Genomic DNA, 20211 nt, shown 5'->3' with positions numbered 1-20211 from the left:
CCTGGGGGGTCCCTGGGTGGGGGGAAACTGCTCTGTGATGTCAATAAAGAAACATCTCTCCCCTCCAACCACACGCAAGTCACTTAACTTCTCTGTGCCTCATTACCCTCATCTGTAAAATGGGGATTCATAATAGAAACTGCTCTGTGATGTCAATAAAGAGACATCTCTCCCCTCCAACCGCACGCAAGTCACTTAACTTCTCTGTGCCTCATTACCCTCATCTGTAAAATGGGGATTTCTAATAATAATAATAATGATCATAGCATTTATGAAGCGCTTATTGTGTGCAAAGCACTGTTCTAAGATAAGAGAAGCAGCGTGGCTCGGTGGAAAGAGCCCGGGCTTGGGAGTCAGAGGTCGTGGGTTCGAGTTCCGGCTCTGCCACTTGACAGCTGTGTGACTTTGGGCAAGTCACTTCACTTCTCTGAGCCTCAGTTCCCTCATCTGTAAAATGGGGATTGAGATGGTGAGCCCCACGTGGGACAACCTAATCATCTTGTATCCTCCCCAGCGCTTAGAACAGTGCTTTGCACATAGTAAGCGCTTAACAAATGCCATCATTATTTATTTATAAGACTGTGAGCCCCCTGTGGGACAACCTGATCACCTTGTAACCTCCCCAGCGCTTAGAACAGTGCTTTGCACATAGTAAGTGCTTAATAAATGCCATTATTATTATTATTATGCCCCATTTCCCCCTGGGGGGACAGAATTCCCAGCACTATCCGCTTTTAATAATTCATTCATTCATTCAATCGTATTTATTGAGCGCTTACTGTGCGCAGAGCACTGTACTGAGCACTTGAGAAGTCCAAGTTGGCAACATATGGAGACGGTCCCTACCCAACAACGGGCTCACAGTCTAGAAGGACTAATCATCAATCAGTCAGTGTTATTTATTGAGCTCTCACTCTGTGTGGAGCACTGTACTGAGCGCTTGAGAAGTCCAAGTTGGCAACATATATGGACGGTCCCTACCCACCAACGGGCTCACAGTCTAGAAGGACTAATCATCAATCAATCAGCGTTATTTATTGAGTTCTCACTCTGTGTGGAGCACTGTACTAAGCGCCTGGGAGAGTACGCTGTAACAGAAGGAGCAGACACGGTCTCCAGCCATAAGGAGCACTTAGTACAGTGCTGAGCTCTTAGTACAGTTCCTAAGCACTTAGTACAGTGCTTTGCACACAGTAAGCGCTCCATAAATCATCATCAATCGTATTTATTGAGCGCTTACTATGTGCAGAGCACTGTACTAAGCGCTTATACAAATACAATTGGTACTAATAATAATGGTATTGGGTAAATGCTTACCAGGTGCCAAGCATTGTGCAAGATAATCACACAGGATTCCTGCCGTGCGTGGAGCTCCCAGGCCAAGGGGGAGGGAGGACAGGAATTGAACCCCCATTTTACAGCTGAGGGAACTGAGGCAAAGAGACGTGAATTGAACCCCCATTTTACGGCTGAGGAAACTGAGGCAAAGAGACGTACCCAAGGCCACCCAGCAGGCAGTTGGCGGAGCTGGAATGAGAACGCTGGTGCCCTGATTCCCAGCCCCGTGCTCCGTCCGCTAGGCCGGGCCGCTCTAATAGGACTCGGCCAGCTCCTCCTCTCCCCCGCTGGCCTGGAGTCCTCATAATAATAATAATAATTATTATTATGGTATTTGTTAAGCGCTTATTATATAATAATAATAATAATGGCATTTATTAAGCGCTTACTATGTGCAAAGCTCTGTTCTAAGCGCTGTGGAGGTTACAAGGTGATCAAGTTTTTAGACTGTGAGCCCACTTTTAGACTGTGAGCCCACTGTTGGGTAGGGACTGTCTCTATATGTTGCCAGTTTGTACTTCCCAAGCACTTAGTACAGTGCTCTGCACATAGTAAGCGCTCAATAAATGTGATTGATGATGATGATCAAGTTGTCCCACGGGGGGCTCACAGTCTTAATCCCCATTTTACAGATGAGGTCACTGAGGCCCAGAGAAGTTAAGTGACTTGCCCGAAGTCACACAGCTGACAAGTGGCGGAGCCGGGATTTGAACCCATGACCTCTGACTCCAAAGCCCGGGCTCTTTCCACTGAGCCACGCTGCTTCTCTATATGTGCCAAACACCGTTCTAAGCACTGGGGTAGATGGAAGGTAATCAGGTTGTCCCACATAGGGCTCCCAGTCTTCCTCCTCATTTTACGTATGAGGTAACTGAAGCACAGAGAAGTTCAGTGGCTTGCCTAAGGTCACACAGCGGACGAGTGGCAGGGCCGAGATTAGAACCCACGTCCTCCGATTCCCAAGCCCGGGCTCTTTCCGCTAAGCCACGCTGCTTCCTCATCTGCCGCCCCATCCTGGCCATCCCCCTGCCCCCACCCCATATAGTTCACCCTAACATAGAGAAGCAGCCCGGCTTAGCAGATAGAGCCCGGGCCTCAGTGACCACATCTGTAAAATGGGGATGAAGACCGTGAGCCCCATGTGGGACGCGGACTATGTCCAAGGTGGCTAACTCGTATCTACCCCAGCGCTTAGTAATCAATCGATCAATCGTATTTATTGAGCGCTTACCGTGTGCAGAGCACTGTACTAAGCGCTTAGTACAGAGCCGGGCACAGAGTAAGCGCTTAACAAATACCATTTAAAAAAAACCAAAACTTACTTTTTTTTTTTTAATGGCATTTATTAAGCGCTTACTATGTGCAGAGCACTGTTCTAAGCACTGGGGAATTTACAAGGTGATCAGGTTGTCCCACGGGGGGCTCACAGTCTTCATCCCCATTTTACAGATGAGGGAACTGAGGCCCAGAGAAGTTAAGTGACTTGCCCAAAGTCACACAGTTGACAAGTGGTGGAGCCGGGATTTGAACCCGTGACCTCTGACTCCAAAGCCCGGGCTTTTTCCACTGAGCCACGCTGCTTCTCTAAAAACTTAAAACTTAAAAAACCCGAGCCACCCAGGGGGCAATCTCTCACCTCTGCCCTTTCCTTCTTCCCGCGATCCCAACAGAGCAGCCCGAGCGTTTGGAGAGTACCTTTCCCAGAGTCGCCCTGAGAGCCGGAATGGCTCAGGTAAGAGACAGCGGAAATGCCGGGGGGATCGGGAGGGATGGGGACGATGGAGCCGGGAATGGACACCCTTTAATGGGGCTGTCCGGGCCCTGTGGGTTCACGTGTGTGTTGGGGGCCCGACACCTAATAACGATTGCGGGATTTGTTCGGTGCCGACTCTAATAATGATAATGATAATTATGGCATTTGTTCGGCGGTTACTACAGCGGGAGCGGAGGCGTTGTCATCCCCGGGATCGACGGGGAAGGGACAAGAGGGCAGGGATTTTCAGGATCGGGGCTAAAGACGGGCCTCAGAGGGCCGCCATTTGGAATCACTCAGGTCCGATCGGCTGAGGGGGCCCTGACGGCCCCAAGATAGCAACTGCCGCCCCCGCCCCGGGAAAGGAAACCCGGACGAATCAATCAATCAATCAATCGTATTTATTGAGCGCTTACTGTGTGCCGAGCACGGTACTAAGCGCTTGGGAAGTCCAAGTTGGCAACTTAGAGAGACGGCCCCTATTCAACAGCAGGCCTGCAGTCTAGAAGGGGGTGACGGAGAACAAAACCAAACGTATTAACACAATAAAATAAATAGAATAGATATGTACAAGTGAAATAAATCAATAGAGTAATAAATCTGTACAAACATATATGCGTGTATACGGGTGCTGTGGGGAAGGGAAGGAGGTAAGGCGGGGGGGTGGAGGGGGAGAGGAAGGAGGGGGCTCAGTGTGGGAAGGCCTCCTGGAGGAGGTGAGCTCTCAGGAGGGCTTTGAAGGGAGGAAGAGAGCTAGCTTGGCGGATGGGCGGAGGGAGGGCATTCCGGGCCAGGGGGAGGACGGGGGCCGGGGGTCGACGGCGGGACGGGCGAGAACGAGGCCCGGTGAGGAGGTTAGCGGCGGCAGAGGAGCGGAGGGTGCGGGCTGCGATGGAGAAGGAGAGAAGGGAGGGGAGGTAGGAGGAGGCGAGGTGATGGACAGCCTTGAAGCCGAGGGTGAGGAGTTTCTGCCTGATGTGGCACCTAGGTTGTAGGTTTTAGACTGTGAGCCCACTGTTGGGTAGGGACTGTCTCTATATGTTGCCAACTTGTACTTCCCAAGCGCTTAGTACAGTGCTCTGCACACAGTAAGCGCTCAATAAATACGATTGATTGATTGTGGCCGGCTCTGGGCGAGGGCAGGGCGGGCCAGGTGGGCATCGCCCTCAGCAGCAGCCACAACTCCACCTGGGTGAATCCCAGCTCTGCCGCCTCAGGACTTCCGGGCTGTAATTTCTTCCTTTCTATTAAAGTCGAGCTCCCCCCTCTAATAACGATTTTGGTACTTGTTAAGTGCTTACTATGTGCCGAGCACTGTTCATTCATTTATTCATTCGTTCAGTCGTATTTACTGAGCGCTTACCGCGTGCAAAGCACGGGACTAAGCGCTTGGGAGACTACAATCTAAGTGCTGGGATAGATACAGGGTAGTGAAGATATAGATTAGTGAAGCAACGTGGCTCAGTGGAAAGAGCCCGGGCTTTGGAGTCAGAGGTCGTGGGTTCAAATCCCAGCTCCGCCAATTGTCAGCTGTATGATTTTGGGCAAATCACTTAATCAATCGTATTTATTGAGCGCTTACTGTGTGCAGAGCAAGTACAAGTTGGCAACAACTTAACTTCTCTGTGCCTCAGTTCCCTCATCTGTAAAATGGGGATTAAGACTGTGAGCCCCCCCGTGGGACAACCTGATCACCTTGTAACCTTTCTAGTGCTTAGAACAGTGCTTTGCACATAGTAAGCGCTTAATAAACGCTGTCATTATTATACAGGTTAATCGGGTGAGACACAGTCCCTGTCCCATGTGGGGCTCACGGTCTTAATCCCCATTTTACAGATGAGGTCACTGAGGCCCAGAGAAGTGAAGCCACTTGCCCAAGTTCCCACAGCAGACAAGTGGCAGAGCCGGGATTAGAACCCACGTCCTCTGACTCCCAAGCCCGGGCTCTTTCCGCTCTTTCCATTCATTCATTCAATCATTCATTATTCATTCATTCAATTGTATTTATTGAGCGCTTACTGTGTGCAGAGCACTGTACTAAGCGCTTGGGAAGTCCAAGTTGGCAACATCTAGAGACGGTCCCTACCCAACAGCGGGCTCACAGTCAAAAAGAGGGAGACAGACAACAAAACAAAACATATTAACAAAATAAAATAAATAGAACAGTAAATATGAACAAGTAAAATAAATAGAGTAATAAATATGGCTTTGAAGGGAGGAAGAGAGCTAGCTTGGCGGATTTAAGGGCTTACTACACATTCATTCATTCAATCGTATTTATTGAGTGCTTACTGTGTGCAGAGCACTGTACTAAGCGCTTGGGCAGTACAATCGTATATATGGAGCGCTCACTGTGTGCAAAGCACTGTACTAAGCGCCTGGGAGAGCAACAAACACATTCCTGCCAGAGCGAGCTCACAGTCCAGAGGGGGAGACAGACCCTAAATGAATAAACGAATTGCAGCTACATTCAGATCTGCGCATAGCCGACGCTCAGCACAGTGCCCGGCACTTAGTGAGCGCCGAACGGATCATCATCATCAATCGTATTTATTGAGCGCTTACTATGTGCAGAGCACTGTACTAAGCGCTTGGGAAGTACAAATTGGCAACATATACAGTCCCTACCCAGCAGTGGGCTCACAGTCTAAAAGGGGGAGACAGAGAACAAAACCAAACATACTAACAAAATAAAATAAATAGAATAGATATGTACAAGTAAAATAAATAAATAAATAAATAGAGTAATAAATCTGTACAAACATATATCCATATATACAGGTGCTGTGGGGAAGGGAAGGAGGTAAGATGTGGGGGATGGAGAGGGGGATGAGGGGGAGAGGAGGGAAGGGGCTCAGTCTGGGAACAGATGCCCCAGTTCCGACGATGACGCTTTCAGATCACCTGCTGGCGGAGCCCAGCGCAGGCCCGGAGGACTCCCCGGAGGTGCCCCAGGCCCCGCAACACAAACGCCGCCTCTCCCTCATCTCGGACGGCAAGATGGAGCGCAGCTTCTCGGAGGAGGGCTCCGGGGAGGGGGCGACCCCGGGCGAGGGGCCCGAGCCGCGCGTCTACACCATCTCCGGCGAGCGGCCCATGCTGTCGGACCCCGAGGGCGAGGGCATCGAGCTGGGGGCCGTGAGGGGCTGCCGTCGGGGCGGCCACCACCGCGGCCAACCTCTGCAGGGCCCGGACGGGGCCCACGACCCGGCCAGGCCCTGCCGCAGCTGGGGGGGCAGCCGCCAAGGATCCAAGGAGTGTCCAGGCAGTGCCCAGCCGGCCCCGGCTCCCCCGGGCCTGGCCCTCGACCAGGAGCCACCACCGGCCCAGGACGCGGCCGGGCGGAGGAAGAAGCTGGAGAGGATGTACAGCATCGACCGTGGGTCCGGTGAGTGCCGTTGCTGAAAGCTCACCTCTGAGCCCCCTTTCTATAATAACAATAATGATGATGGCATTTACTAAGCGCTTACTATGCGCAAAGCACCGTTCTAAGCGCTGGGGAGGTTACAAGGCGATCGGGCTGTCCCACGGGGGGCTCGCAGTCTTCACCCCCATTTTCCAGTTGAGGGAACTGAGGCCCGGAGAAGTGAAGCATCATCATCATCATTATCATCATCATCAATCGTATTTATTGAGCGCTTGCTGTGTGCAGAGCGCTGTACGAAGCGCTTGGGAAGTCCAAGTTGGCAACATATAGAGACAGTCCCTACCCAACAGTGGGCTCACAGTCTAGAAGGGGGAGACAGAGAACAAAACCAAACATACGAACAAAATAAAATAAATAAAATAGATAGGTACAAGTAAAATAAATAAATAAATAAATAGAGTAATAACCATCATCATCATCATCAATCGTATTTATTGAGCGCTTGCTGTGTGCAGAGCGCTGTACGAAGCGCTTGGGAAGTCCAAGTTGGCAACGTATAGAGACAGTCCCTACCCACCAGTGGGCTCACAGTCTCAAAGGGGGAGACGGAGAACAAAACCAAACATACTAACAAAATAAAATAAATAGAGTAGATAGGTACAAGTAAAATAAATAAATAGAGTAATAACCATCATCATCATCATCAGTCGTATTTATTGAGCGCTTGCTGTGTGCAGAGCACTGTACGAAGCGCTTGGGAAGTCCAAGTTGGCAACGTATAGAGACAGTCCCTACCCGACAGTGGGCTCACAGTCTAAAAGGGGGAGACAGAGAACAAAACCAAACATACTAACAAAATAAAATAAATAGAATAGATAGGTACAAGTAAAATAAATAAATAAATAAATAGAGTAATAACCATCATCATCATCATCAATCGTATTTATTGAGCGCTTGCTGTGTGCAGAGCACTGTACGGAGCGCTTGGGAAGTACAAGTTGGCAACGTATAGAGACAGTCCCTACCCAACAGTGGGCTCACAGTCTACAAGGGAAGTGACTTGCCCAGAGTCACACAGCTGACAATTGGCGCAGCTGGGATTTGAACCCCTGACCTCTGACTCCAAAGCCCGTGAAGTGACTGGCCCAAAGTCACACAGCTGACAAGTGTGTGTGTGTCTCCCCCTTTTAGACTGTGAGCCCACTGTTGGGTAGGGACTGTCTCTATATGTTGCCAACTTGGACTTCCCAAGCGCTTAGTACAGTGCTCTGCACACAGTAAGCACTCAATAAATACGGTTGATGATGAAGTGGCGGAGTCGGGGTTAGACCCCACGACCTTCTGACGCCCAAGCCCGGGCTCTTGCTTTTTCCTCTCCTCCTTCCCCTCCCCACAGCACCTCTATATAATAATAATAATAATGGCATTTATTAAGAGCTTACTATTCAGTCATTCATTCATTCAGTCGTATTTATTGAGCGCTTACTACGTGCAGAGCACTGGACTAAGCGCTTGGGAAGTCCAAGTTGGCAACATATAGAGAAGGGCCCTACCCAACGGTGGGCTCATGGTCCAGAAGGGCTCACGCTGTTCTAAGCACTGGGGAGGTTGCAAGGGGATCAGGTTGTCCCACGTGGGGCCCACAGTCTTCATCCCCATTTTGCAGATGAGGTCACCGAGGCCCAGAGAAGTGAAGTGACTCGCCCCAAGTCGCACAGCAGACAAGTGGCGGAGCCGGGATTTGAACCCGTGACCTCTGACTCCAAAGCCTGTGCTCTTTCCACTGAGCCACGCTGCTTCTCTATGTTTGTCTATGTTTGTACAGATTTATTACTCTATTTGACTTGTACATATTTACTATTTTATATTTATTTTACTTGTACGTATTTACTATTCTATTTATTCTGTTAATGATGTGCATTTAACTTTAATTCTATTTGTTCTAACGACTTGACACCTGTCCACATGTTTTGTTGCCTGTCTCCTCCTTCTAGACTGTGATCCCGTTGTTGGGCAGGGACCGTCTCTCCGTGTTGCCAACTTGTACTTCCCAAGCGCTTAGTACAGTGCTCTGCACACAGTAAGCGCTCAATAAATACAATTGAATGAATGAATGAATGGGTTGGGTGGGAATTGGCCAGGGATGCTGTTGGATTCCATTCGATTCAGGCGTATTTACTGAGCGCTTACGGTGCGCTGAGCTCTGGGGAGGGTACGGCGGCAGACCCACTGAGAGAAGCAGCGTGGCTCAGTGGAAAACAGCCCGGGCTTTGGAGGCAGAGGTCATGGGTTCAAATCCCGGCTCCGCCAATTGTCAGCTGGGTGGCTTTGGGCAAGTCACTTAACTTCTCTGAGCCTCAGTTCCCTCATCTGGAAAATGGGGATTAAGATTGTGAGCCCCCCGTGGGACAATCTGATCACCTTGTAACCTCCCCCGCGCTTAGAACAGCACATAGTAAGCGCTTCATAAATGCCATCTTTATTATTCCCTGCCCACGGCGGGTTCGCCGTCTAGACGGGGAGTGATTAAGAAGCGTGGCTAACGGAGAGAGCCCAGGCCTGGAGTCAGAAGGACTCTATTACTCTATTTATTTATTTATTTTACTTGTACATATCTATTCTATTTATTTTATTTTGTTAGTATGTTTGGTTTTGTTCTCTGTCTCCCCCTTTTAGACTGCGAGCCCACCGTTGCGTAAGGACTGTCTCTAGATGTTGCCAACTTGGACTTCCCAAGCGCTTAGTACAGTGCTCTGCACACAGTAAGCGCTCAATAAATACGATTGATTGATTGATTGATTGACTTGGGTTTATTCTTTCATTTATTCATCATCATCATCATCATCAATCGTATTTATTGAGCGCTTACTATGTGCAGAGCACTGTACTAAGCGCTTGGGAAGTACAAATTGGCAACATATAGAGACAGTCCCTACCCAACAGTGGGCTCACAGTCTAAAAGGGGGAGATCGCATTTACTGAGTGCTTACAACCAATCAATCAATCGTATCTATTGAGCGCTTACAGTGTGCAGAGCACTGTACTAAGCGCTTGGAAAGTACGATTCGGCACCAGATAGAGACAGTCCCAACTTAACACCGGCCTTGCGGTCTAGACGGGGTTCTAATCCCGGCTCCGCCACTCGTCTGCTGTGCCGTCTTGGGCGAGTCACTTCGCATCTCTGGGCCTCGGTGACCTCATCTGGAAAAAATGGGGAGTAAGAGTGTGAGCCCCATGTGGGACGGGGATTGGGTCCAATCTGATTAGCTTCTCTCTCCTCTAGCGGTTAGAACAGCACTTGCCACGTAGTAAGCGCTTAACAAGTACTATTATCATTATTCTTATTATCATTATTCTACCTCCCTCCCTGTCTCTCCAGACAACGTGCTTCCGATCCGGACCTGGTTCCCCAAGGAGAATCCTTTCAGTTTTCAGACCGCCACGACCACTATGCAAGCGTAAGTCTCCTCTGTGGGTAACACCAGTCCGGGGCATCGAGGCATGCGTGGCAGCTCATTCATTCAATTGTATTTATTGAGCGCTTACTATGTGCAAAAAGCACTGTACTGAGCCATTGGGAGAGTACACTACAGCAACAGACAGATACAGTCCCAGCCCACGACAAGCTCAGCTCCTGGGCAGAAAGTGGCATCTCCAGAAGCCTGACCTAGCGGAGAGACCCCGGGCCCGAGGACCTGGGTTCTAATCCCGGCTCCTCCACCCGTCTGCTGGGCGACCTTGGGCAAGCCGCTTCTCCTCTCTGTGTCTCAGTGACCTCATCCGTCAAATGGGGTTTAAGACTGTGAGCTCCACATGGGACAGAGACCGTGTCCAACCCGATTTGCTTGGATTCACTCATTCATTCATTCAATCGTATTTATTGAGCGCTTATGGTGTGCAGAGCACTGGACTAAGCGCTTGGGAAGTCCAAGTTGGCAACGTCTAGAGACGGTCCCTACCCAACAGCGGGCTCACAGTCTAGACGGGGGAGACAGACAACAAAACAGAGCATATTAACAAAATAAAAGAAATAGAATAAATATGTACAAGTAAAATAAATAGAGTAATAAATATGTACAAACATTTATACAGGTGCTGTGGGGAGGGGAAGGAGGTAAGGTGGGGGGGATGGAGAGGGGGTGAGGAAGGATCTTGGATCTTGGATTAACCCCAGCGCTTAGTACAGAGAAGCAGCGTGGCTCAGAGAAGCAGCGTGGCTCAGTGGAGAGAGCCCGGGCTTGGGAGTCAGAGGTCGTGGGTTCTAATCCCGGCACCGGCCACTCGTCAGCTGTGTGACTTTGGGCAAGTCACTTCACTTCTCTGAGCCTCAGTTCCCTCATCTGTAAAGTGGGGAGTAAGACATGGCCCCACGTGGGACAACCTGATCGCCTTGTATTCTCCCCAGCGCTTAGAACAGTGCTTTGCACATAGTAAGCGCTTAACAAATGCTATTATTATTATTATTATTATTATTATTATTATTATTATTATTATTACAGTGCCTGGCACCTAGTAAGCACTTAACAAACACCGCAATTATTATTATTATGTTACTATGTCTCATGCAGCGGGGCTGGGGGGCCACTTTGTCCAGTGGCCCCCCAGCCCTCGCACTCAGCCCTTTCCCCTGCTGTCTTGACCCGCTAGCCATCCCGAGGCCCACCCTAAGGGCGGAAGAAACCACGCTAAGAAGCAGCGTGGCTCAGTGGAAAGAGTCCGGGCTTTGGAGTCAGTGGTCATGGGTTCAAATCCCGGCTCCACCAATGGTCAGCTGTGTGACTTTGGGCAAGTCACTTAACTTAGGCCCACCCCAAGGGTGGAAGAAACCACACTAAGAAGCAGCGTGACTCAGTGGAAAGAGCCCGGGCTTTGGAGTCAGAGGTCAGGGGTTCTAATCCCGGCTCCGCCACATGTCTGCTGTGTGACCTTGGGCAAGTCACTTTACTTCTCTGAGCCTCAGTTACCTCATCTGTAAAATGGGGACGAAGACTGTGAGCCCCACGTGGGGCAACCTGATCACCTTGTATCCTCCCCAGCGCTTAGAACAGTGCTTTTCACATAGTAAGCGCTTAACAAATGCCATTATTATTGTTATTATTATTAACTTCTCTGTGCCTCAGTTACCTCATCTGGAAAATGGGGATTGACTGTGAGCCCCCCGTGGGACAACCTGATCACATGTAGCCTCCCCAGCGCTTAGAACAGTGCTTTGCACATAGCGCTTAATAGATGCCATTATTATTATTATTATTATTATTATTAACCATCTCTTCTTTCTCCCTTTTCCCCTCCCGCCGGCGTCTGCAGCATCTCGTAAGTACCACGTTGCTCGCTCGTTTCTCTGTTCGTGGGCACCATCCTCTCGCTCCGGCGCTGGGAGGTGGCAGCGGCAAAATCGGGGGGCCCAGGCCCCAAGTGCGGGGTCCGGCTGGGCTCCGAAGGGGAGAGACTCCAGCGTGCAGCAGGAAGGACGAAGGACCCTTTGGAGTGGCCCAGTGGAAAGAGCCCGGGCCTGGGAGTTGGAGGATCTGGGTTCTAATGCCGCCTCTGCCACTTGCCTGCTCTGAGATCTTGGGCCAGGCGCTTAACCTCTCTGGGCCTCAGTTCCCTCATCTGCCAACTTGTACTCCCCAAGCGCTTAGTCCAGTGCTCTGCACACAGTAAGCGCTCAATAAATACGATTAAATGAATGAAAAATGGGGAATAAAATGCCTGTTCTCCTCTCTCTTAGACCGTTAGCCCCGTGTGGGACAGAGACTAGATCCGATCTGATGATCCTGTATCTACCCCAGCACTTAGCACAATGCTTGCCACCTAACGCGGCCCTTCTTACGGTATTTGTTAAGCTCTTACCAAGTGCCAGGCAGTGTATTAAGCTCTGGGGTAAATACAAGCTAATCGGGTTGGACGCGTTCCGTGTCCCACGTGGAGCTCACGGTTTTAATCCCCATTTTACAGATGAGGTCACTGAGGCCCAGAGAAGTGAAGTGACTTGCCCGAGGTCACACACAGCAGACGAGCGGCATAGTCAGGATTAGAACCCAGGTCCTTAATGATGGCATTTATTAAGCGCTTACTATGTGCAAAGCACCGTTCTAAGCACTGGGAGGATACAAGGTGATGAGGTTGTCCCACGTGGGGCTCACAGTCTTCATCCCCATTTTACAGATGAGGGAACTGAGGCCTAGAGAAGTAAAGTGACTTGCCCAAAGTCACCCAGCTGACATTTGGCAGAGCTGGGATTTGAACCCATGACCTCTGATTCCAAAGCCCGGGCTCTATCCGCTTAGCCACACTGCTTCCCTTAATAAGTGTGTGTATTGTCTGTAGGAGCAGGAGTTGCTGGGATAAGTCATCCCCAAGGGAAGCTGTATGCCCTAGTGGGAAGAGCTGGGTTCTAATCCCGGCTCCGCCACGTCACTGCTGTGTTACCTTGGGCAAGCTGATTCCCTCCTCTGCAAAATGGGGATTCAGTCCTTGTACTCCTTCCTACTTTGTGAGCCTCACGAGGGGCCTGACTATCTTGTATCTACCCCAATGCTTAGTACAGAGCCTGGCCCGTAGTAAGCGCTTCAATACCGCAATTATTCATTCGTTCAACCGTATTTTTTGAACGCTTACTGTGTGCAGAGCACTGTACTAAGCGCTTGGGAGAGGACAATCGAACAGTAAACAGACACAGTCCCTGCCCACGAGGAGCTTACAGGCCAGAGGAAGAAGGGCAGAGGGAGCGGCCTCCTCTTGAAGCCCCAGTGGCCGATCTCCCCGATCTCTCCTCTCCCCCCCCCCCTGCCCCCGTGGGCACCTCTTTCTGCGGCCGCCGCCATCTCTGCCCAAGCCCGGCCGTGGAGTCGGTTAATGGCTTTGCCGTGGTTTCCCAGGGCTTTCAGGGGCTACGCGGAGAGGAAGCGCCGGAAACGGGAGAGCGATTCGGCGGCAGTTATCCAGAGGTAGGGCCGCCCGCCGCCGCCCACCTCTGCCCGATGTTGCATGGGCCCTGCCCGGGCCACCGCCGCCCCATCTTCAGTGTCGCCCGCCGGCTAGTGTCTGTGCCGTCCCCTGTCTGTGATGTCTCCCGGCCGCCCCGTCCCCGCCTCCCGGAGGGGTAGAGTCGGGACCCCCGCCGGCCCCGAGCGAGGGGAAGGGAGGGTCCCGTCGTCTGCCCTGCTTCCCGGGGCTGCTTTGCCAGCCTGGGGCGACTGAGGCAGATTTCTAGGCCTTGACCTGAGACACAGTGGCAGAGTGGGTGGTCCCCTGCCACCCCCGGGGCTCAGAAAGATGATGGGAAAGGCCTGTGCCCCTTCCTGTCCAGGGCAGAGACGGGGGAAGAAGCTTCCTCTGGGCCTCTCGGGCTGGGCTCAGGGCCCACCCCGTGTCCCCAGAGCCCCCCGGGGCACCATGTCGGTCCCCAAACAATCAATCAATCAATCAATCGTATTTATTGAGCCCTTACTGTGTGCAGAGCACTGTACTAAGCGCTTGGGAAGTACAAACAGCAGGTCTACGTGAGCCATCGGCCTGTTGCCTCGCTGTGAGCCGGCCTCTCAGGCGAAGAAACACGGCTCCAACTGCCAAGGAGAGAAGGAGAATGGGATGGGGGGGGCCAAGGCCGGTCAGTCGAGAGGGTCTTCTGCCAGGCTCCTGGGACGGACAGGGCAGTGCCGTTGGGGTCTCGCCCTCCTGAATCCAGGACCCTGTGTCCCAAGAGTGGAGCGAGGAGCCAGAGATGGACTCTGGCTTCGCCTCTCTATAGGCAAAGCGGGGTCTTCAGGGTTCCCTCCCTTCTCCTTCCCGAGAAGAATCACCCTGGGAGCCTTCCTGGTGTTCCCAGGCCTCCGGCCCCGGGGCGGCTGGGAGAATCACGTGGCCTTTCCTGGACCACTGTGGCCACTTCAATAAGGCTTTGAGGCGAGAGGGAGAGTTACTGTCTGTCAGAGACGAGGAGGGAGGATGTTCCAGGTCGGAGGCAGGATGTGGGCGAGAGGTCGGCGGCGAGATAGCTGAGATCGAGGTACCGTGAGAAGGTTGGCAGTAGGGGAGCAAAGTGTGCCGGCTGGATTGGAGTAAGAAAACAGCGAGGTAGGAGGGAGAGAGGTGACGGACTGCTCTAAAAGCCAATAGTGAAGAGGTTTTATTTGATGCGGAGGTGGATGGGCAACCACTAGAGGTTCTTGAGGGGTGAAGAAAGATGGGCTGAACGTTTTTATAGACAAACGATCCAGGCAGCAGAGTGATGCGTGGACAGTGGAGAGACAGGAGGCAGGGAGGTCTGCAAGGAGGAGGATGTGGTAATCAAGGCGGGATAGGATGAGGGACCGGATTAACACAGTAGCAGTTTGGGGAAAGGGCGGATTTAGTCTTGGGAGCCTGTGTGTTTGTGCGCGCGCGTGTTGTTTGTATGTGTGGTGTGATTCTGTGTATACAAGTGGCATCCCCAGCTGTCTTTTCTGTGGTGATGTCAGTTCCACTTCCTGTGGGTTGTTGGAAGCTTCTCTCCCCAATTCTTGGGGTCTCGGGGGCAGAGAATATTCTGGAGCCGAGGCTCTCCCCCCGTTGGCCGCCCACCGCCCCCCAGCTCCAACAGAGCCTCGGCTGGACGTGGTCTGAGTCCAGGCCCCGGGAGTTGTCCAAACCTCATTCTGCTGACCCTCCTTCCCATCCCCGAACCCGGCAGCGCCCTGCCAGCCCCACCTCAACCTCCCTGCTGCCTCTCCGGCCTCAAGGCTCGGCCATCTCTGCTTTCCCCCCTCCAGGAATTTCCGGAAGCACCTAAGGATGGTTGGAAGCCGGAGAGTGAAAGCCCAGAGTAAGAGGGGCTCGGGGGCCAGGAAGTTGCGGAGGGTTGTCGGGGGATGTTGGGGCTCCGGCAGGGCTGGGGGTGGTGGCGGTGGGGGCCCTCTCTCAGGAGGTAAAAGAGGTCGGTCATCCTGGCTTGTAACTACCCTTGAGGGGCGGGGGCTTAGCTCCAGGGCATCCTCAGACCCCTCAACAGTCCGAGGCCCGGGAGAGCGCTCTTGTGGCCCAAGAGCCGGAGACTCCGAGGGGCGGAGGGGCTTTGAGTCGGAGCCGACGAGCCTTCCCTCGTCATCCAGGGCCTCCCTCTCCCAAGACCTTTGCCCACTTCCTCCCTCCGGGTGCCACGGCCTTTGGGGGACTCTGGCTTGGAAGGTCCTCCCTCCGGTCAGCGGGAGGCCCTGGCGCTGTCACGCTTGTCCGGGCTCCAGCGCTTTGCATGTCGCTTGGCGACCTCGTCTCCCCACTGCCGGGGCCCCCGACGGGGCCGGCGTGCTAGCCCGAGCCAGAAACAGGCCCGTCGCTCGCCCCAGGAGCATGGGCATTGGACCCCCGCCATGCCAACCACAGACCAAGCCCAGGGATGGGCAGGGAAGCTAGGCGGGTCAAACCACCTGAGATTCCCCATGGCTATCGGAAGCCCATCGGCACAGGCCCAGGCCTTGGTCTGTAGCTACGGGCCCAGGGGACCAGCACCCCTGAGGGAGAGAGAGTCAGAGACACAGAGAGAGAGAGAGACCCCATGAATGAATATAGAGGAAAGGACCCATTTCCTTCAATCTACTGTCTTCCCCACCTCCGATCAATAAACCAATTAATCAGTAGTGTTCACTGAGCACTCACCTTGTGCATAACCCTGGACTGAGAGCTCAGGAGAGGACAGTGTACTAGAGTTGGTAGACGCGATCCCTGCCCACAAGGAGCTGACAGTTTACTGGGTGCAGAGCACTGTACTAAGTGCTTGGGAGAGAACAAAGCCCTGGAGTTGGTTGTCACGATCCCTGCCCTCCAGAAGCCACCCACTCCTGTGAGATTCAGAACCCGGGGCCCGGCCTAGGCTCCGGAAGTCCTGGAATCCTGCTTCTCCCTGCGGGCTGGGCCCCGGAGTCAGAGAGAGAGCACTCTGCCCAAGGCACCGATGTCAGCCTGGTTCTCTGTGCCCCCGCCACCCCCACCGGATGGAGCCAGGCCCGAGCAGAGGCAGGGCGAGCAGGTGGGCGACCCCCGGGCCTCTGTGCCCGCTAACGCCCGCCCTTGCTTCCGCCTCAGCGTTTGCCGAGCGCCGCGAGAGGAGCTTCAGCCGATCCTGGAGCGACCCCACCCCTGTCACGGCCGACTCTCTCCACGACTCGCGAGACAGTAGGTCCTCGGCCACCCCGAGAGTCTGGGCACCGTGGGCGTGGGGACCCTCCCTCCACCATTCTCCGGATCACTGACTCCCCCCGGCACCTCTGGGCCCCAACATACAGGGGCTGTGAGCCCCCGAGCCTTGAGAGGACCCCTGCCCTTCTCCTTGACCAGGATCAGGCCAGTGAAGGGGAGAAGGGAGACCCCCTTACCGTCAGCCTGTTTGGCCTGCTGCCCCCCTGCCTGGAAAGATGAAGGCCAGAGGCAGGTGCCAGCTTCTCTGCTTGCCTGAGGTTGAGTGAGGCCCCCGGGCCTTCCTTGAGAGCCCCCCGGAGCAAGAACCCAGTTTCCCCTAGGAGAGCCCCTTCTGGCCTTCTATGACCCATCCTGGGGCCCAAAGTCTCCAGGGAAACAGACGTACCCCCAAATTTGCCAACCGGAGAGCACCCCCTTCCCATCGGGCTCCACAAAGAAGCAGTGCGGCCGAGGGGAAAGAGCCTGGACCTTAGAGTCAAGTGACCTGGGTTCTAATCCCCGCCCTGCCCCTCGCCTGGTGTGTGACCTTGGACAAGTCATTACACTTCCCTGGGCCTCAGTTTCCTCATCTCTAACGTAGGGATTCAATCCCTGTTCTCCCTCCTGCTTAGACCGGGAGCCCCCGGGGGACAGGGCCTGCGTCTGACCCGATCCTCCTGTATCTACCCCGGCGCTTCTAATAGCACTCGACACAGAGTAAAGGCGCTACCAAGGCCGAGGCAGAAGCCTGAGGATTCCCCACGTGCACCCCGCTTGCCCCCACCCACCCTCTGGAGTCCCCCAGGACTGTGCCACCCACGGGGAGCCTGGGAAGCAGTGGGGAGGGGGTCAATCTCGGCCAGGAGGCGGGCGCGGGCTGGTGGCATGGGGAGGTTGAGTCGCTGGCTTCAGGAGAGCGGAGGCTGCTGCTTTCTGGGGCCGGGGTGGCGAGAGGGGCCGGGCCGCAGAACCACCATCCCACTGCCATGGGCGCTTGCCCCCTCCCAGGCTGACGGACGTTCTCGCCCTTCTCCGGGCACCCGCACCCACCCGCATCCCCACGCACGTCCGGCCCTGCCTCCTCTCCGCCCCGGGCACGACCGCCAAGCCAACCCCCGGGGTGGAGGGTCAGTCGATCGTATTTATTGAGCGCTTACTGTGTGCCGAGCACTGGACTAAGCTCCTGGCAGAGGACAAGACAACAATAGGCAGACACGTGCGTCTGAGGGACGTTGCGGTAAAGGTGTCGAATGAGGGAGATGGGGGAAGGAGAGGCACTTCGTGGAGGGAGCCGAGCCGCCGTTGGCCACCGTCCCCCATCTCCGGCCTCCGCCTTCGTCCCCCCCACCCAAGATCGTCGGCGGTGACTGGGGGGACTGGGTCGCCTTGGTGACCCGCGTGCCCTCCCCCTGGCCCAGGCCACGATCTCCAGAACTCCTGCAATGACCTGGACGAGGACTTTGAAGACCTGCACTGGGAGGCGGAGAAGGAGCTGGAGGCCGCGGCTTGTGACTCCGACGACTTCGTCCCACCCAAGATCATGGTAAGCGGCGGCCTCGGGGTTTCCGCTGGGCCCGGCCTCCCTCACTTCCCTCTGCGAACCACCTCTCACCCTCGGACCTCCCCACCCCAACCCCTCGGCCTCCGGCGAGTGTTGCGGGGGATAATAATAATAATAATGATGATGGTATTTGTTAAGCGCTTACTATGTGCAAAGCACTGTTCTAAGCACTGGGGATGGTGGGGGGAGTAGGAGGTGGGGACAGGGTCCGGCCAAATCCCCAGGTGGCTCTTCTGAAGGCCCGAGGCGGCAGTGGAGGCTGAGAACAATCCATCCATCAGTGCCACTGACTGAGCGCTTACTATCATCATCATCATCATCATCAATCGTATTTATTGAGCGCTTACTGTGTGCAGAGCACTGTACTAAGCGCTTGGGAAGTACAAATTGGCAACATATAGAGACAGTCCCTGCCCAACAGTGGGCTCACAGTCTAAAAAGGGGGAGACAGAGAACAAAACCAAACATACTAACAAAATAAAATAAATAGAATAGATATGTACAAGTAAAATAAATAAATAAATAGAGTAATAAATATGTACAAACATATATACATATATACAGGTGCTGTGGGGAAGAGAAGGAGGTAAGATGGGGGGGTGGAGAGGGGGACGAGGGGGAGAGGAGGGAAGGGGCTCGGTCTGGGAAGGCCTCCTGGAGGAGGTGAGCTCTCAGTAGAATATGTGTAAGACACTGTGCTGAGGGCTTGGGAGAGGACACTAGGACCCCGAGGCGGAACCCAAAGTAGAGGTAAAACGCTCTGCGCAAAGTAAGTGCTATTTGTGAAGCACGTAGAGCCGGGCTTGGCACATAGTGAGCGCTTTAAACAGCATTATTATTATTATCATCACGTACTCTATGCCAAGTACTGTACTAATCGCAGGGACAGATACAAGGTAATCAAACCACCCCATGGGGCTCGCAGTCTAAGTAGAAGGGAAGACAGGTATTGAATCCCCATTTTGCAGAGGAGGGAATTAAGGCCCAGAGACATGAAGTGACTTGTCCAAGGTCACACAGCAGGTAAATAGGAGAGCCGTGATTAGAACGCATGTCCTCCAACTCCCAGGCCCAGGCTTTTTCCAGTAGGTCACACTGCTTCTCTCAATAAATCCATCAGTGGTATTTATTGAGCGCTTGCTGGGAGCAGAGCATTATTCTTACCCTTTGGGAGAGGATAGACGTGATCCTTGTCCGCAAGGAGATTAGGGTTTAGATGAAGAGGGAGGCGTTAAAATAAATTAGGGAGATGGACGGAAGTGCTGGGAAACTGAGGGTAAGGTGAATATCGAGTTCTTAAAGGGGAAAGATCCAAGTAAGTGCCGGGCAGTGTACTACGCGCTGGGAGCTTACACAAGGAGCTTTCAGTCTACGGGGAGAGACAGACGTAAAAATCCATTACAAATAGGGGGGATAGTAATAATAATGATGGTATTTGTTAAGCACCTACTATGTGCAAAGCACTGTTCTAAGCCCTGGGGGGATACAAGGTGATCAGGTTGTCCCACGTGGGGCTCGCAGTCTTAATCCCCATTTTACAGATGAGGGAACTGAGGCCCAGAGAAATGAAGTGACTTGCCCAAAGTCACACAGCTGACAATTGGCGGAGCCGGGATTTGAACCCATGACCTCTGCCTCCAAAGCCCGGGCTCTTTCCACTGAGCCACGCTGCTTCTCTAACATAAAGATGTGGGCATAAGTGCTGTGGGACTGGGGTGAGTTTAAAAAATGCTTAAAGGAAGACACAGCCAAGTTCATCCATCTGCCATTCGATGAGTGGTACTTACTACATGCAGAGCACTGAACTAAGCGCTTGGGAGAGTAAGGTGCAACAGAATTAGCGGACACGTTCCCTGCCCATATGAATTTCTGGTCAATTACCCTTGATTTACTGATTCAGTGGCATTTTCTCCGGGTCGGATCCAGGACCTGGGGTTGATGAGGGGAGAGGGGCGAGGGCCGCAGCGGGGATCGGGGGCGAAAGAGTCGTGCGCTGCGGCGTGAAATTCATTCGGTAGTATTTATTGAGCGCTTACT

The 20211-nt window shown here is 53.3% G+C and overlaps 1 protein-coding gene across 2 annotated transcripts in view; it reads left to right on the top strand.

The window, feature by feature from the left end:
* The window catches only part of NSMF (NMDA receptor synaptonuclear signaling and neuronal migration factor), a 35363-nt gene that overhangs the window by 3060 nt on the left and 12092 nt on the right, over nucleotides 1-20211 (top strand). Inside the window, exons 2-9 of one of the 2 annotated variants that reach the window (XM_038767907.1) lie at nucleotides 3009-3070; nucleotides 5991-6479; nucleotides 9838-9916; nucleotides 11766-11771; nucleotides 13340-13408; nucleotides 15212-15264; nucleotides 16521-16610; nucleotides 18032-18156. In XM_038767907.1, the coding sequence (XP_038623835.1) occupies nucleotides 3009-3070; nucleotides 5991-6479; nucleotides 9838-9916; nucleotides 11766-11771; nucleotides 13340-13408; nucleotides 15212-15264; nucleotides 16521-16610; nucleotides 18032-18156 (973 nt within the window). The remainder of the gene's footprint in view (nucleotides 1-3008; nucleotides 3071-5990; nucleotides 6480-9837; nucleotides 9917-11765; nucleotides 11772-13339; nucleotides 13409-15211; nucleotides 15265-16520; nucleotides 16611-18031; nucleotides 18157-20211) is intronic. The other variant, XM_038767909.1, reaches the window with a different exon arrangement.

The sequence above is a fragment of the Tachyglossus aculeatus genome, chromosome 27 (assembly GCF_015852505.1).
Source record: "Tachyglossus aculeatus isolate mTacAcu1 chromosome 27, mTacAcu1.pri, whole genome shotgun sequence".
Lineage (NCBI taxonomy): Eukaryota > Metazoa > Chordata > Mammalia > Monotremata > Tachyglossidae > Tachyglossus > Tachyglossus aculeatus.
Note: the sequence above shows the minus strand (reverse complement) of the source record. Positions and strands in the feature narration are given on the sequence as shown.